Raw genomic sequence first — 17,173 nt, forward strand, 5'->3', positions numbered from 1 at the left:
GGAGATCGGCCGTGCACCCGGGCCGGGCGGCTCACGGGGGGACTGCTGCTGGGCCATCCCACCCACTCGGGACCCCGAGAGAGGGAGCGGAGAGGCTCAGGCACAGGACATCTTTAATTTGAGTTGGACACGGCGGGCCCTGGTAGGGCGGGGGGTGCCGTGCGCAGTCCCCGGCAAGGCACAGGGGGTGGGGGGTAGGGGGGTAAGGAGCAAGGGACCATTCCCCACACAGTGGCTCAGCGAGGAAGGGGCTGCTGGGGTTCGAGTAACTTCACATCGTGGGGTCCAGGCTCATGCTTGGGCTAGGGGAGGGGGCTCAGGCCTTCAGCCCCAACTTGTGTTGGTTCACCTGGGGGAGGAAAACAGTCGGTACATATGGAGCGTCTAGAGGACCGTAGAAGTCACGCCCGTCGATCCCTGCCCTCGGGAAGCGTACAGTCCGGTAAGGGAATCGATCGGTGGTATTTATTGAGCGCTTAGTAGGTGCTGAGCACTGTACGAAGCGCTTGGAAGAGTGAAATGCAGTGGAAGTGGTAGGCGCTCCCTGACCCCGAGGAGCCTACGTCTCCTAGACGTAAATTACAGGTAAGAGAGAGCAGTCGATAGGGGGATGGGGTATGGTGAGGTGTGGAAGGGGCTGGACTGGCAGTTGGGAGGGCGTGATTAGAGATGAACCAAGGAAGGTTTGCTGGAGATGAGATTTCACACAGGCTACGAAGATGGGGGCCGGGGGGCGGGTGTCTTATGGAAAGGAAGGAAGAGGTAGTTCCAGGTAGGGGGGAGAGATGGTCAAGGGGTTGAGGAAAATCGGGATGGAGTAAGATCTTTGTGGGCAGGAAAGTGTCTACCAATTCCGTTGTATTGTCCTCTCCCAAGTGCTCCCTACAGTGCGCTACCACTGACGATGAGCAAGGGACTGCTACATCTGCAAGGAGGTCAACAGTGAGCTCAGAGACAGCGGTCTCGGGGGGATAGGAGGGACTTGGAGGTGGCGGGCGTAACGTGGATCCCGCCCGACGGATGGGTTTGACCAGGAGTGGCAGGAGGGAAATGTGAGGGAGGAGTTGGCTGGGTCAGTTGGGGGACCAGAGGAGGGGTTCTAGGAAAGGGGAGATGTAGGGAGCTGGGGGGCGGGGAGAGTTAAAGGTGGAGGGGAAGGATCCGGGAAAGGCTGAGCGACCGGGCATGCTGGCGAGAGAGGGATGACCGGTGGGCGCGAGGGGCTTTAGAAGTGGGCAGAGGGAGGGAGCAGGGGAAACAAGCTGAGCCTCCAGGGGTCCTGGCCCCCCTGCGCCCCTCCCCCCAGGGAGTCCCAGTGGGGTCCCCACCCTCCTCTCTTCCCGGACAGGGCCCAGCTCACCTGCGAGATGCTGACGCCCGTCAGCCTCTCCACGCTGTCGGGCAGGAGGTTGAGAATGTCCAGGACTTCCCCGGTCACCTTGGCTGCACCTACGGCCCCCTGCCCGCTGGACACCAGGGTGATCTTCTTGGCCGAGCTCAGGGGTCCACTGATCTCCTGGGCCACCTGGGTGGGTTTGGGGATGGGAAGAGAGGTCACGCCTGCTCAGCCCCCCGCCTCTGGAAGGGCAGACCGTCCGGGGGATCTCCTCTTCTAACTCCTCCCCTGACCCCTGGGGCCCCTAGGCTGACCCTTACCAGAGGTAACTTCTCCAGGAGCATATCGAGCTGGGCGGCCTCCTGGTAGAGCTGGAAAGCCTCTGCTTTCTTGGCCATCTGCTCGGCCTCAGCCCGGGCGCGGGCCTCCACTGCAAATGCCTCCGCCTCCCCCTTCATCTGCAAGGAGGTACGTTGTTGGGGGCGGGAGGCCGTTCAGGGGAATGGGTTATGGGAGTAACGTCAGAGCGCGGCAGTCCGCGCCCCAACCCCTCCGGGGGAGAAAGGGGGACACCCTCCCCGACTCACCCATGGTCCTGCACCCCCTCCTCACCCCTCCCTCTGCCCCACAGCACTTCCATCCTTATCATCATTTATTCACTTATATATCAACGTGACTCTCCCTCTGGACCGTGAGCTCGTTGCGGGCGGGGAACATTTCTACCGACTCCGTTGCACTGGGTTCTCCCAAGCGCTTAGTCCAGTGGTCTGCACGCAGTGAGTGCTCAATAAATACCACCGATTGATCTCTAGACCGTCAACTCGTTAAGGGCAGAGAACATCGTATTGTCATCTCCCGAGCCCTTTGTCCAGTGCTCTGCACACGGTAAGCGCTCAATAAATACCACCGATTGATCTCTAGACCGTCAACTCGTTGAGGGCAGAGAACATTGTATTGTCATCTCCCGAGTCCTTAGTCCAGTGCTCTGCACATGGTAAGCGCTCAATACCTAGATAGCGAGCCCGTTGTTGGGTAGGGACCGTTTCTGTATGTCAACAACTTGTACTTCCCGAGTGCTTAGTCCACTGCTGTGCACACAGTAGGCGCTCAATACCTAGAAAGCGAGCCCATTGTTGGGTAGGGACCGTCTCTGTGTGTCGCTAACTTGTACTTCCCGAGCGCTTAGTCCAGTGCTCTGCACACAGTAAGCGCTCAATAAATACGATCGAATGAATGAATGAATACGTATCATCGACTAACCCGTAGACCGTAAGCGCTCTGTGGTCGGGGAATGTACTACCGCCCTTTGTATTGGGACTCTCCCAAGCGCTCAGTCCAGTGCTCTGCACCCAGTGAGCGCTCAATAAATGCCTCCGAAGGACTCACCCTGACGGACTCCGCTTCGGCCTCTGCCTGCATGACCAGCTGGGCCCTAGGGGAGGGAGGAGGGGGAGACAGAGAAAGGGAGGGAGGGAGCTGCAGGGGAGCAAGCTCTCTTTCGGGCAGGGGTCCAGGGGTGTGGGCCTGGGGCGTCTCCCTGCTCCCTGGTACCTCTCGGCCTGGGCCAGTCGCTCCAGGCGGAAGCGCTCGGCCTCGGCGGGCTTCTTGACCTGGGCCTCCAGTTCCTTCTCCCGCCGGGCGATCTCCTGCTCCTGCAGTGCTACCTGTTGGGCCCGCTCCACCACCTGAACCTGCACCCGCTGCTCCTCGATCTGCTGCTTCGTCTTGGCCACCTGCCGATGCCCGGGGCCGGAGCCCGCCGTGGCGGGGGGGACAGCAGAATCGAGAGTCAGAGGTCATCGCGACTCGGGGAGATGATGAGAATTCACAGTCGGGGGAGCTGAGGATCGCGAGTCAGAGAGGGCGCGCGATTGCGGGAGAGCGTCAGAGAGCGTGTGATTGAGTGAGACTCGAAGGTGGGAAAGAAAGTGCGTGCCATTAGGGGAGATGAGAATCAAGAGCAAGGGAGAGACAGAGAGAGCATGTGCTTGGAGGAGATGAGAACTGGTCAGAGAGAAGGTGAGCACTTGGGGGAGATGAGAATCTACGGTTGGAGAGAGGGAATGAGCAGGCGATTGGGGAAGATGAGAATCGAAGGTGGGAGAGGGGGCGATGGGGGGAGATGAGGACTGAGGTCGGAGAGAGAGCGGATGCAATCGGGGGAGACGAGAAGACGAATCGAGAGTCAGCGAGAGCGATTGCGGGAGATGAGAATTGAGAGTCAGCGAGACAGCGTGGAGGGGGGAGATGAGGATCAAGTCAGAAAGAGAACGTGATTCGTGGAGAATTGAACTGAAAACCAGACAGCGTGATTGGGGGAGATGAGAACTGAGTCAAAGGGAGATGGAACAATTGGGGAAGATGAGAAGTGAGTCAGAAAGACAGCACGACTAGGGGAGAATCGAGAGTCAGAGAGAGTGTTATGGGGAGACTAGAATGGAGTCAGAGAGAGCAACTGGGGTAAATGAGAATCGAATCAAGAGTCAGAGAGAGCTTGATTGGGGGAGGATCGAATCGAGAGTCAGAGAGAGTGATTGGGAAAAAATCGAACTGAGAACCAGAAAGATTGAGATTGGGGGAAAATCGGATTGAGAGAGAGAAAGCATAACTGGGGAGACAAGCGAGTGACTGGGGGAGACAAGACTCGAGAGTCAGAGCGAGTAGAGAGAGCAGCCGGGGGCCGACCTGCAGCTGGTAGGCGAGGTCAGACTGGGCGCGCCGCGTGTTGACCTCGATGTCGTAGGCGGCCTTCTTCAGCTCGTAGTCCCGCTGAGCCTTGGCCATCTCGATCTCGCTCAGGTACTGCGCCGACACCTTCTGCTGCTTTGCCTTGGCCTCCTGGAACAGGGGCGGGACAAGGATGGGGGAGAGGAGAGGATGGGGGGAATGGGGCGGAAGGGAGGATGGTGGAGGGGGGGATTTGGGAGAAGGGGAGCCGTCACAGAGGAGGGCCGGAGACAACCCCTCTACTGCTTAGGCTCTGCCCTCTCCAAAGCCCCAGGGCCCTCTCCATGGCCCCACCCCCTCTCTCTGAGCCCACCACCCTCACTCAAGCCCCTCACCCCTCACCCAAGCCCCACCCCCTCACCCGGATGCCGGCGTCTCTCTTGGCCTCGGCCTCCCCGATGCGGGCGTCTTTCTGCACCTGAGCCGTGCGCGCCTTCCCCAGCGAGTGGAGGTAGTCCTGGGGGAGAAGGAGACTGTGGGACGGCGGAACGCCGCACCCCGGGAGGGGGAGGAGGCTGGTGGGGGCCACCGGGGGATCCACCACAGACGGGAGACCCAGGATGCCGGTATCCCAGGATGGAAGATGATGCCTACTAACTCTGTTCTATGGCCCTCTCCCAAGCGCTTACTACAATAAGCTCTGCACACAGTAAGCGCTCAGTAAACACCACTGACTGATGGATAGCCAGCCCACCCACACCCCCTCGGCCCCTATATATACCTCCATAATTTATTGTAATGTCAATTTCCCTCACTAGATTATAAACTCCCACGGGTAAGGGTCGTGTCTACCCCCTCTGTTGTACTGCCCTCTCCCAAGCACGCTTACTACAGTCAGCTCTGCACACAATAAGCGCTCAATGACTACCACTGATCAATTGCTGGGAGAAGAGGCTGGGGAAAGGAGGAAGAAGACCCAAGTTTGAGGGGGCGGGGGGAACAGAGGCCGGTATCTGGATCCCAGGAGGGGACGGAGCTGGGGGAAACGGGGCTGGGGGTCGCGAAGGGGGCCTCGGTTTACCTGGTCATCGTGAATGTCCTTTAGGGTGTAGCTGACCACGCTGATGCCCATATTCACCAGGTCAGACGATGCCACCTTAAACACCTGCTCGGAGAACTTCTGTCTGTCCTTGTAGATTTCCTGAGCGGGAAGGGGGTGGGGAGGGGAAGCTGATGGCTTCGCCCCGCCCCTTCGACAGCTCTTTCAAGGACGGGATTCTGTCGACCAACTCTTGTATCTTGCTTTCCCATGCGCTTAGTCTATTGCTGTGGACTGTATACTCCTTATGGGCACGGAACGTGACTACCACCTCGTATTATATTCAACTTTCCCAAGCATTCAATCCAGTGCTCTAGGCTGTAAACTCCTCCTCTCTCCTGTAAACTCCTTGTGGGCCGGGGAACAGGTCTCCCAACTCTGTTGTGGGTATTCTCCCAAGTGCTTAGTACAATGCTCTGCACACAGCAAGAGCTCAATCAATACCACTCACTGATTGGCCTCTTGTCCAGTTTTACACCAGACAGTCCAGTTCTCAGGAGGCCTGGTCCCTTTTGAAATTGTGTGTGAGGATGGATCAGAAATGGGGTGTCCAGTATTCTTGACTGCCTCCAGCGTCCACCCTAACTCTGACTTGAGCCTCACCTGTTTTCCCCTCCCCTTTACAGGGGGAGCCCCACGGGGGGCCTGGGACAGGGACTGTGTCCGACCTGCTTCTAATAATAATAATAATGGCATTTATTAAGCCCTTACTATGTGCAAAGCACTGTTCTAAGCGCTGGTGGGGGGATACAAGGTGATCAGATTGTCCCACGGGGGGGCTCACAGTCAATCCCCATTTTACAGATGAGGTAACTGAGGCCCAGAGAAGTTAAGTGACTTGCCCAAAGTCACACAGCTGACAACTGGCGGAGCCGGGATTTGAACCTATGACCACTGACTCCAAAGCCCGTGCTCTTTCCACTGAGCCACGCTTTATAGCTTATCTACCTCAGTTTGGCACAGTGTAAAGCACTTAGCTGATACCACAATGTCAGCCCGAGTCCCCTCTCCTTCCCTTGACCCTCAGTGGTCCCTTTAGGCTCCATCCCTCCCCACCCCACCAGCCCGCCCTTTCCACTCCCTTCCGCAGTCTCCTCTCACTTTTCACACTTTTCACACTATCGGTCCCCAGCCCCTCCTGGTCCGGTCCCAGCCCCCCTCGGAGCCTCGCCCCGGCCCCTTCCCGGCCTCAGGCCTGACCTCCACCGTCATGTGCGCCATGATGGCCCTCTGATGGCCCTCCAGGGTCTCCAGGGCGATCTGGGCGATCTCCCCCTCCGTCTTCCCCAGGAACATCTGGCAAGCGGCGGCCAGCATCTCCTTGTTCTGGCCCTGGATCTTCACCTGGGGACGGGGGAGAGAGAGAAGGCGAGAGATGGGACGAGGGAGACACCTCCGCTCCTGCCGGAACGGGGCCCAACCTCCACGTTATCACCATAATCGTTATTGTCATCATGGTACATGTTGAGCTCTTCTGTAATAATTATGGTACCCATTAAGCGCTTATGAGAATATGATGGCATTTGTTAAGCTATCACTATGTGTCGAGCGCTGTTCTAACTGCTGGGGTAGATGCGAGTTAATCAGGTCGGACACAGTCTCTGTCTCATGTGGGATTCAGAGGCTAAATAGGAAGGAGAATAGGAACTGAATCTCCATTTTACAGATGAGGTAACTGAGACACAGAGAAATGAAAGGAACACCACCCCCACCCCGGCTCTAGACTATAAACTCGGTAGGGGCAGGGAACGAGACTATCGACTTTGGTGTATTGTGCTCTCCCAAGCACTTAGTATAGTGCTCGGCTTATAGTAAGCGCTCCATAAATGCCATTGATTGAATGATTGGCCCAAGGTTTCACAGAAAACAGATTGCAGGAATTAGTCGGGGATGCCTTCACGCCCTCCCTCTTACCCGGTGCTCCCTCCCCCTTCATAATGAATCACTGGTCTTTACTACACACCTATGCGATATATATTCTACATTAGAAATTGCATATTATAAATGATTTATTTCTACTAATGCCTGTCTCCCCCTCTAGGCTGTAAGCTTGATGTAGGCAGGGAACGTGTCTCCCAACTCTGTCATACTGTACTCTCCCAAACACTTAGTACGGGGCTCTGCACACGGTAGGCGTTCAATAAATACCACCGATGATGATGAGCACTTACCATGGGGAGAGGATTGTGCTAGCCACTTGTCTTCATATAATAATAATAATAATGATGGCATTTGTTAAGCGCTTACTATGTGTGAAGCACTGGGCACTGTTCTAAGCGCTGAGCACTGTTCTAAGCGCAGAGCACCGTTCATATCTGTCAGGCTACTCCTCTCCCCGTCTTCAGAGCCCTTCCAGAATCCCATCTCCTCCAGGAAACCTTTCCTGACTAATCTTTTCTCTCCCCACCCCATTTTCCCTCCCCACTGCTTCACCTCTGCACTTGGGACCCTAGGCACTCTCCCCCTCCCCCCCTACAACCCTCAGGCACATAAAACAGTGCTTGACACATAGTAAGCGCTTAACAAATACCATAATTATTTTTATACTACCCGTAATTAACTTTATTGTTAGGGAAGCAGCTGGCTTCATGGATAGGGTATAAGCCTGGGAGCCAGAGGACCTGGGTTCTAATTCCAGCTCCGCCACTTACCTGCTGTGTGACCTTGGGCAAGCCCCTTAACTTCTCTGTGCCTCAGTTACCTCAGCTGTAAAATGGGGATTAAAACTGTGAGCCCCAAGTGAGACATTGACTGCCTCCGCCCTGATCAGTTTGTATCTACCCCAGGCTTAGGACAGAGCCTGGTAAGTGCTAAGTGCTTAACAAATACCATCAAAAAAACCCAAAAAATGTCCCTCTCCCCAGGAAGATTGCAAGATCCTTGAGGGCAGGGATGTGCCTACTATTGCAATGCAATTTATTGCATTGTATTCTGCCAACCTCTTAGTACAGTACTCTGCACACAATAACCGATCCCGAAGTCCCATTGATTGATTGGCTGAGTTTGGCATATTTCAGGGAGGAGGGAGTCCAAGAAGATGGGGAGAGAGTTCAGAGGGGGAAAGAATCAAGAGGAAGAGATAGTTTAAAGGTGACTTTGAGAGGAGAGAAGGGTTGTGAATGGGGAGTAATGGATGAAGAAAGATGATATGTAATAACGTCTGTAATAGTAACTTCCTCTTCTGCTCCCTTCTGCATTGCCCTGGCACAAGGATCGGCACCTTTTATCCACCCCTCCCTCAGCCCCACGGCCCTTATGTTCATATTCCACTGGAATATGTCCATGTCCATTAGAGAAGCAGCGTGGCTCAGTGGAAAGACCCCGGGCTTTGGAGTCAGAGGTCATGGGTTCCAATCTTGGCTCCGCCACCTAGCTGAGTGACTTTGAGCAAGTCACTTAACTTCTCTGTGCCTCAGTTACCTCATCTGGAAAATGAGGATTAAGTCTATGAGCCCCATGTGGGACAACTTGATTACTCTGTATGCACCCTGGCGCTTAGAACAGTGCTTCGCACATAGTAAGTGCTTAATGAATGCCATCATTATTATTATTATTATTATATTCATCATTTTATTTACCTGAAGGTCTGCCCCCTACTCTAGATTGGAAGCTCATTACGGCATTTACTGAGCAGAGCACTATCCTAAGTGCTTCCCTGACTAAGCCTTCATCTCTTCTTCTCCCACACCCTTCTGCGTCGCCCTTCCACTTGGAGGATCTGCTTCCTTTAGTCACCCCTCCCTCAGCCCCAGAGCACTTTGGTCCATATCCAGAATTTATCGACTTTTATGAATATCTGTCTCCCTCTCTAGACTGTAAATTCCTTCAAGGCCAGGAACACGCGACCAACGCCGTTGTAATGTGCTCTCCCCAAGTTTTTAGTTCGGTGCTGTGCACACAGTAAACGGTCAATAAATACCAGGGATTGACCGCAGCCAGACCCCCGAACAGCTCCTGGTTCTCCCAGCTCCTGCCCCTAGCCCTTCCCTCTGCTCTTACTTCTCCCTCAAAGGGCTCCATCTTCCTGCACTGGATCAGATGCCCAGGAGAGGGAGAAGAAGGAAAAGACAGTGAGCGAGGAGGAAGATGGAGGAAGAAAGAAGACGGGCGGGGAAGAGGGCAAGGGAAAGAAGCAGCCCGGCCTAATAGGAACAGCCCGGTCTGGGAATCAGAAGGACCTTGCTCTAATCCCAGCTCCGCCACTTGCCGGCTTGGTGACTCTGGGCAAGTCACTTCACTTCCCTGTGCCTCAGTTTCCTCATCTGTAAAGTGGAGGTTCACTATCTGTTCTCCCTCCTACTTTGAGCTCCACCTTCACAGGTCCTGCCCTTCATTCACTCTAGCACTGTCTCCACGACGGGAGACTGTGAGCTTGTTGTGGGCAGGGATTGTCACGGTTGTTGTACTGACTGTACTTTCCCAAGTGCTTGGTACAGTGCTCTGCACACAGTAAGTGCTCAATAAACAGTGCTTTACACATAGTAAGCACTTAACAAATACCATTTTTTTTAAAAAAAACCACTGAACGAATTAATTTACCCATTTATCTATTTATCCCTTCATACTCTGGCTACCAATGGCCAAGACATTTGTAAATGGCTTCTGTCTTTCAGTTTCCAATCGTTAATAACAGTGACAGTAATAGCAGTCTGTATCAAGCGCTTACTATGTACCAAGTACAGTACTATACACTGGGGTAGATATAATATAAGCAAATTGGGCAAGGTCCCTGCCCACAAGGAATTCACAGATTACACTGTAAAATCCTTGAGGATTGGGTATGCCTCATTCAACCGTATTTGTCTCAATCGATCATTCTTATGGCACGCTGACTGTGTACAGAGCACTACACTAAGCACCTGGAAGAATCCAATGCAACAGAGTCGGTAAACATGTTATCTGATCAAAAAGAGCTCACAGTCTATAGGGGGAATAAAGTAAAAACGGTATTTGTTGAAGCGCTTACTATGTGCCAGACATTGTACTAAATGCTGGAGTAGGTACAAGCTCCTCAGTTTGGACACAATCCAGTCTTAATCCCCATTTAAAGATGAGATAACAGGCACAGAGATATTAAGACAGTGAATCAGTCATTTTACCGAGCGCTTACTGTGAGCAGGGCACTGTACTAAGTGCTTGGGAGAATACGCTATAACAAGAAGCAGGTACGTTCCTTGCCCACAGCGAGCTTTCGGTCTAGAGGGGGAAAGCGACTTTAATAACTTGCCCTAGGTCACCCAGCATCCATTCATTCATTCAATTGTATTTACTGAGCGCTTACTGTGCACAGAGCACTGTACTAAGCGCTTGGGAAGCACAACAAGCTTTGGAGTCCGAGGTCATGAGTTCAAACCCTGGCTCTGCCAATTGTCAGCTGTGTGACTTTGGGCAAGTCACTTCACTTCTCTGGGCCTCAGTTCCCTCATCTGTCAAGTGGGGATTAAGGCTGTGAGCCCCCCGTGGGACAACCTGATCACCTTGTAACTGTCCCAGCGCTTAGAACAGTGCTTTGCACACAGTAAGCACTTAATAAATGCCATTATTATTATTATTATTACAACAGACGAGGGGCAGGGCTGAGATTAGAAACCAGGTCCTTCTGACCCCCGGGTCCGTGCTGGGCTTTGTCCACAGGTCTGCGCACAGTAAGGGCTCACTAAATACCACTGATTGATCCTGAAGTGGAGGGTGGAGAGGTTAGTGGGGTGGTCTTCTAGACTGTGAGCCCACTGTTGGGTAGGGACTGTCTCTATACGTTGCCAACCTGTACTTCCCAAGCGCCTAATACAGTGCTCTGCACACAGTAAGCACTCGGTTGATTGATTGACTGATTGATTGGGTAGGGACCGTCTCTAGATGTTGCCAACTTGTACTTCCCAAGCGCTTAAGACAGTGCTCTGCACCCAGTAAGTGCTCAATAAATACGATTGATTGATTGATTGATTGGGGGAAAGGCTCTTCCATCCTCACCTGGGCAATGCCAGTGACGGAGATGGGGACACCGTGACGCGTATAAACCTTCTCGCTCTTCACGTTGAGGGTCAGCGTATTGAGGGAGATCCTGCGGGGAGAGGGGGGCCGTTGTTGGGAGGGAATCAGCAGGCAGGCCGCCTCCATCCCCCCGGCCCCCACACTACCTTTGAATCTGCTGGATGCAGGGCAGGACGAAGACCCGACCCCCGGCCACCATGACGGGGGGGGCTGCGGCAGAAACCTGGGGGGGGGGACGAGGAGAGACCCCGAATCGCGGAGGGGTGGGGGGGGGATCATCATCATCATCATCATCAATCGTATTTATTGAGCGCTTACTGTGTGCAGAGCACTGGACTAAGCGCTTGGGAAGTCCAAGTTGGCAACATATACAGTCCCTACCCAACAGTGGGCTCACAGTCTAAAAGGGGGAGACAGAGAACAAAACCAAACATACTAACAAAATAGAATAGATATGTACAAGTAAAATAAATAGAGTAATAAATATGTACAGGCATATACACAGGTGCTGTGGGGAAGGGAAGGAGGTAAGATGGGGGATGGAGAGGGGGGCGAGGGGGAGAGGAAGGAAGGGGCTCAGTGTGGGAAGGCCTCCTGGAGGAGGTGAGCTCTCAGTAGGGCCTTGAAGGGAGGAAGAGAGCCAGCTTGGCGGATGGGCAGAGGGATTGGGGGCATTCCAGGCCCGGGGGTCAGACTGATTGGTAGCCACTGGGGATGGGGGTCGGGGGAACGGGAGGGGGCCAAGGGCGGGCTTACCTGACACCACCATGGCTTCGTTGGGGCCACAGGTGAAAAACATGGTGCAGGAAGGAGGGCGCTGGGGCGGCGACAGAAAGAGGGGGACATGGAGGAGGATGGGCGGGACGTACCCCACCTCGGCTAAGCGCTTAGTCCAGTGCTCTGCACACAGTAAGCGCTCAATAAATACGATCGACTGATTGATGCCTTTATCCACCCGCTCGCTCTTTCCCCTCCCCGCCCCCCAAATCCTCCAGCCTCCGCCCCTTCCCTGCGGGAGGACGGGCGGACACCCACCCACCCGGAACGCTAACGGTCCCGGTACCTGCGGCCTCGTCGAGCCGAGCCGAGCCGAGCCGAGCCGAGCCTGGCCGGGCCGGGGCCGGTGGGTGGGCGGGCGCGCGCGCTCTCCGCAGGGCGGGGCGGGGGCGGCTGCGCGCTCCCGCGGCGCGCTCCCGCCGCGGGGCGGGGCAGGGGGAGGGTGGGCCCGCCCCGGGGCCTCATTCATTCATCCATTCATTCATTCAATCGTATTTATTTGATTTTATTTTTTTTAATGGCATTTGTTAAGCGCTCACTACGCGCAAAGCCCCGTTCCAAGCAAGGTGATCGGTTTGTCCCCACGTGGGGCTCACGGTCTTCATCCCTGAAGTCTGAAGCCGCGTGGCGCAGCGGTGATATCAATCAGTCGTATTTATTGAGCGCTTACTGTGCGCAGAGCACTGTGCTAAGCGCTGGGTTTTGCTCTCTGTCTCCCCCCCTTCTAGACTGTGAGCCCGCTGTTGGGTAGGGACTGTCAACTTGGACTTCCCAAGCGCTTAGTACGGTGCTCTGCACACCGTAAGCGCTCAATAAATACGATTGATTGATTGAGCCTGGGCTTTGGAGTCAGAGGTCATGGGCTCACATCCCGGCTCTGCCACTTGTCAGCTGTGTGACTTTGGGCAAGTCACTGCACTTCTCTGAGCCTCAGTTCACTCATCTGGAAAATGGGGATGAAGACTGTGAGCCCCCTGTGGGACAACATGATCACCTTGTAACCTCCCCAGCGCTTAGAACAGTGCTTTGCACACGGTAAGCGCTTAATAAATGCCATTATTATTATTATTATTATCCCCATTTTACAGATGAGGTGACTGAGGCTCCAAGAAGTTAAGTGACCTGCCTAGGTGGGGGAGCCGGAATTCAAACCCATGACCTCTGACTCCAAAGCCCGGGCTCTTTCCACTGAGCCACGTGAGCGCTTACTGTGCGCAGAGCGCTGTACTAAGCGCTTGGGAAGTCCAAGTTGGCAACATCTAGAGACGGTCCCTACCCAACAGCGGGCTCACAGTCTAGAAGGCTCAGCCTCCCCCGCATCCGGCCCAACCGTTTTTCCCCGAAGATCCGAGCAAGATCCGGGCTTGGGCAAGATCCAGGCTTGGGCAACCTTAGCCGCGGCGTGGCCTCTAATGGAAGGAGCCCAGGCCCGGCCCCTCCTGCCCACCCTGCCCTCTTGTCTGCTGCGTGACTTGGGCAAAGTCACTTCACTCCTCTGAGCCTCCATTCCCTCATCTGGAAATATGGGGATCGAGATTGTGAGCCTCTATTTATTTGTACATATTTATTCTATTTATTTTACTTTAATTTTTGTTCTCTGTCTCCCCCTTCTAGACTGTGAAACCACTGTTGGGTAGGGACCGTCTCTATGTGTTGCCAACTTGGACTTCCCAAGCGCTTAGTACAGTGCTCTGCACATAGTAATTGCTCAATAAACATATGGTTGTACGTATTATCACTCTATTTTATTTGTACATATTTATTCTATTTATTTTATTTTGTATGTTTTTTGTTCTGTCTCCCCCTTCTAGACTGTGAGCCCACTGTTGGGTAGGGACCGCCTCTATATGTTGCCAACTTGGACTTCCCAAGCGCTTAGTACAGTGCTCTGCGCACAGTAAGTGCTCAATACATACAAATGAATGACAACCCGATCACCTTGTAACCTCCCCCGCGCTTAGAACAGTGCTTTGCTCATAGTAAGCGCTTAATAAATGCCATTATTATTACTTCTAAAATACCATTTTAAAAAATCCTGGTTGGAGGGGGGGGGGTCGAGGGTCTGGGGCCGGTGCCTCCCCACCCCCCGTACAGAGGCAGAGCTTTGCAGACAGTAAGCACTCAGTAGGTTAATTAAATGGGGCTTGAGGACGAGTCTTTTCAGTAGATTAAATGAACTGTCAAGGGGCTTGAGGACGGGTCTTTTCCTCCATTTGGGGACGTGGTGCTCGCAGAACATACATGCAAGCTGAGAGAGGGGCTGGGGGCGCTTCCCACTGTTCTTCCCGTTCCCCCCAACACACACACGCAAAGAGACACACAAAGGCAGACTGTCAGAGGGTAGCGAGCACAAGCCGCTTCCTTTATTTCGGGACGTGGTGTTCACAGAACATACATATCCACACCGCAGTGGGAGGAGGGGGCCGGCGGGGGGGCGCTCCCCTTCCCCACCGCGAGAGGGCGCGAGCGAGCGCGCGCCGCTTCCTCCCGGGCGGCCGCCGCCGTGCGCGGGAAGACGGCGCTCCCGGGCGCCCCCTGGGGGCGGCTGCGGGGTAAGACACACTGCGGCCCTGAAGCTCACACGGTGAGCGCCGCCGGAGCCCGGGCAGGGAAAGGGGGACGGGCCCGAGCCATCGCCCCTTCCCCAATATTGTCGCCCCCCAAACTCTAATGTTTTCCGAAGTCCCCACCTTCCTACCTCTCAGAATCTCCGAAAACAGACCGGTCCCTTCTATTTAGGTCGGACACAGCACCCGTCCTAATCAGGGAACCCGATCGGAATAAAATTGGATCTGCCCCGACACTTAGTACAGTGGCTGAAGCGCCTACCAAATACAACAACAGTGATAATATTAATAATAACAATAATCGCCAATGCAAGGAGACACCCTAATCGTGCCTTCATAAATTAAATAAATACTAAATACCCACTCCCGCGCCCCCCTTGTCACTCAGGGGCATAAATAACTGTACATAAATATTAACGATCAAGACAATCCATACTTCTTCACGAGAAGTAAATTAAAAAAAAGAGTCCCTCTCTCCTCCCACCCTCTTCCGAGATGGGATGGAGCCGGGGGAGACCCGCGGCCTCTCTCCCTAGTTATCATCTCCCCTGACTGCGCGGAATTGTAGTTTTTCCTTCGGGTTCAGAGTTCCCCGGACGCCGTGGTCACTCCGCTGAACCCCTCGGTTTCCCCGGGGGGTTATCTTATTTTTTCTTTGCGGGGGGGGGGGGGGGGTCCGTCCTCAAAAGGCAGCGGGGTGTTGCTGGAGGAACTGGCTGATATCCAACGTGTAGTCCGGGGGATCGACGGTGAGGTTGAGAGGCTCCAGGCTGGGCGGAGCGCCGGGGGAGGGGGCCGAGGGAGGGACCTCCGGGGCGGCGGACACCGGCATCTCCTCCTCGGCCGTGAGGATCTGGCAGAAGACGACGGTGAGGAGGATGAAGAGGAGCCGCTTCGCCGGGTTTGGGTCCTCGACCGGCACGTGGCGCTTGACCTGCTCGGAGGGAAGAGGAAAAGAGAGGGGAAAAAAGAGGAGCGGGGAGGAGAAAAGAATTAGCGAGGGCCGCAGGGGGCCGAGCCCCCCGCGCCCCTCCGTAGACTGTGAGCCCACTGCTGGGTAGGGACCGTCTCTATAGGTTGCCAACTTGGACTTCCCAAGCGCTTAGTACGATGCTCTGCACACAGTAAGCGCTCAATAAATACGATTGATTGGGAAACAGTAAGCGCTCAATACGACTGATTGATTGGGAATGCAGAGGACTTACCACTCGCGGGTAGAGGACCTTGCGGCTGCGTTTCCGGAGCCCCCGGGAGGGGAGGCGAGGAGGCGACGGCGCTTCCTCGGGTAAGTGGTCGAAGGTGAAGATCTGCGGGCCGCGGGGCCGGGAGCTGGGCGGCGGCGCCAGGGCGGCGGCGGCGGCGGCGGCGGGCGCGGGGAGGGGGCTGCGGACGTGACACATGCCGCGGGGAGGGCGCGGGCGGCGGTGGCGAAGCACGCTTCGAGCGGGAGCGCGATCCAAGCTGAGTGGGCGCCCCCGCGCCGCAGCGCTTTTAAAGGGTCCGGGGGCGGGGCCATCACGAAGCCCCGCCCACCACCGAGACCCCATTGGCTGGAACCTTGGGCCGGGCCGGGCCGGGGCGCGCGCGCAGGAGCACGCGCTGGCGCGGGGAATTTCCCAGGGTATTGAGCAAGGGCGTCCGGTGGGGGCGCTGCGCAATCCGGGGCAGTCCGAGGCCACCACGCCCCGACGGGCAGCCGGGGAACCTGTCGGCTCGTTCCGAGGAACGGTGCTCTGCCAAGCAAGCGCCTAGTACAGTACCTCAATAAGTACCCCGTGTCCGTCTTCGTCCTCCTCCTGGTGAAAAGTGAGCACACCCTGCGTCCGTCCTCATCCTCCTCAGTTCTATCTAGTGAGCGCACCCTGCGTCCGTCCTCATCCTCCTCAGTGCTATCTAGTGAGCGCTCCCTGCGTCCGTCCTCATCCTCCTCAGTGCTATCTAGTGAGCTCTCCCTGTGTCCGTCATCCTCCTCCGCAGTGCTATCTAGTGAGCGCTCCCTGCACCCATCGTCATCCTCCTTAGTGGTGCCTAGTGAGTGCTTCCTGTGGGCATCATCTTCCTCCCTCCTCAGGGGTGTCTAGTGAGCACTCCCTGTGCCTGTCGTCATCCTCCTCAGTGGTGTCTATTGAGCGCTCCCTGTGTCCGCCATCCTCGTCCTCAGTGCTATCTAGTGAGCGCTCCCTGCGTCCATCGTCGTCCTCCTCACTGGTGTCTAGTGAGCGCTCCCTGTGTCTTTCGTCGTCCTCCTCGTGGGGTCTAGTGAGCGCGCCCTGTGTCCGTTGTCATCCTCCTCAGTGCTATCTAGTGAGCGTCCCCTGCGTCCATCGTCATCCTCCTCAGCGGTGTCTAGTGAGCACTCCCTGTGTCCGCCATCCTCCTCCTCAGTACTGTCAAGTGAGCACTCCCTGTGTCCATCATCATCCTCCTCCTCAGTGGTGTCTAGTGAGCGCTCCCTATGTCCGCCATCATCCTCCTCAGTACTGTCTAGTGAGCGTTTCCTGTGTCTCTCGTCATCCTCCTCATGGGGTTTAGTGAGCGCGCCCTGTGTCCATCATCCTCCTCCTCAGTGCTATCTAGTGAGCACTCCCTATGCCCGTCATCATCCTCCTTGGTGTCTAGTGAGTGCTTCCTGTGGGCATCGTCATCCTTCCTCCTCACGGGTGTCTGGTGAGCGCTCCCTGTGCCTGGAGTCTTCTAGACTGTGAGCCCGCTGTTGGGTAGGGACCGTCTCTATAT

The 17,173-nt window shown here is 55.3% G+C and overlaps 2 protein-coding genes across 2 annotated transcripts; both read right to left on the bottom strand.

Annotated features, from left to right (window-relative positions):
- Window positions 1-96: 96 nt before the first annotated feature.
- FLOT1 (flotillin 1) lies at window positions 97-12,171 on the bottom strand. Its single transcript, XM_038769085.1, is given in 14 exon segments — window positions 97-349; window positions 1,361-1,525; window positions 1,657-1,794; window positions 2,723-2,768; window positions 2,888-3,069; window positions 4,022-4,174; window positions 4,425-4,520; window positions 5,085-5,204; window positions 6,303-6,446; window positions 11,073-11,163; window positions 11,240-11,301; window positions 11,303-11,316; window positions 11,850-11,910; window positions 12,157-12,171. Coding segments are annotated over 13 exon segments (1,287 nt in total). The 5' UTR covers window positions 11,893-11,910; window positions 12,157-12,171; the 3' UTR covers window positions 97-316.
- Window positions 12,172-14,198: 2,027 nt separating this feature from the next.
- On the bottom strand, window positions 14,199-15,837 carry IER3 (immediate early response 3). The gene is made up of 2 exons (XM_038768837.1): window positions 15,643-15,837; window positions 14,199-15,371 (listed from the first exon to the last, which is right to left on the bottom strand). The coding sequence occupies exons 1-2, from the start codon at window positions 15,835-15,837 to the stop codon at window positions 15,120-15,122; spliced, it is 447 nt and encodes a 148-aa protein (XP_038624765.1). The 3' UTR covers window positions 14,199-15,119.
- Window positions 15,838-17,173: the final 1,336 nt, after the last annotated feature.

This window comes from Tachyglossus aculeatus, chromosome Y4 (assembly GCF_015852505.1).
Source record: "Tachyglossus aculeatus isolate mTacAcu1 chromosome Y4, mTacAcu1.pri, whole genome shotgun sequence".
NCBI classification, from domain to species: Eukaryota; Metazoa; Chordata; class Mammalia; order Monotremata; family Tachyglossidae; genus Tachyglossus; species Tachyglossus aculeatus.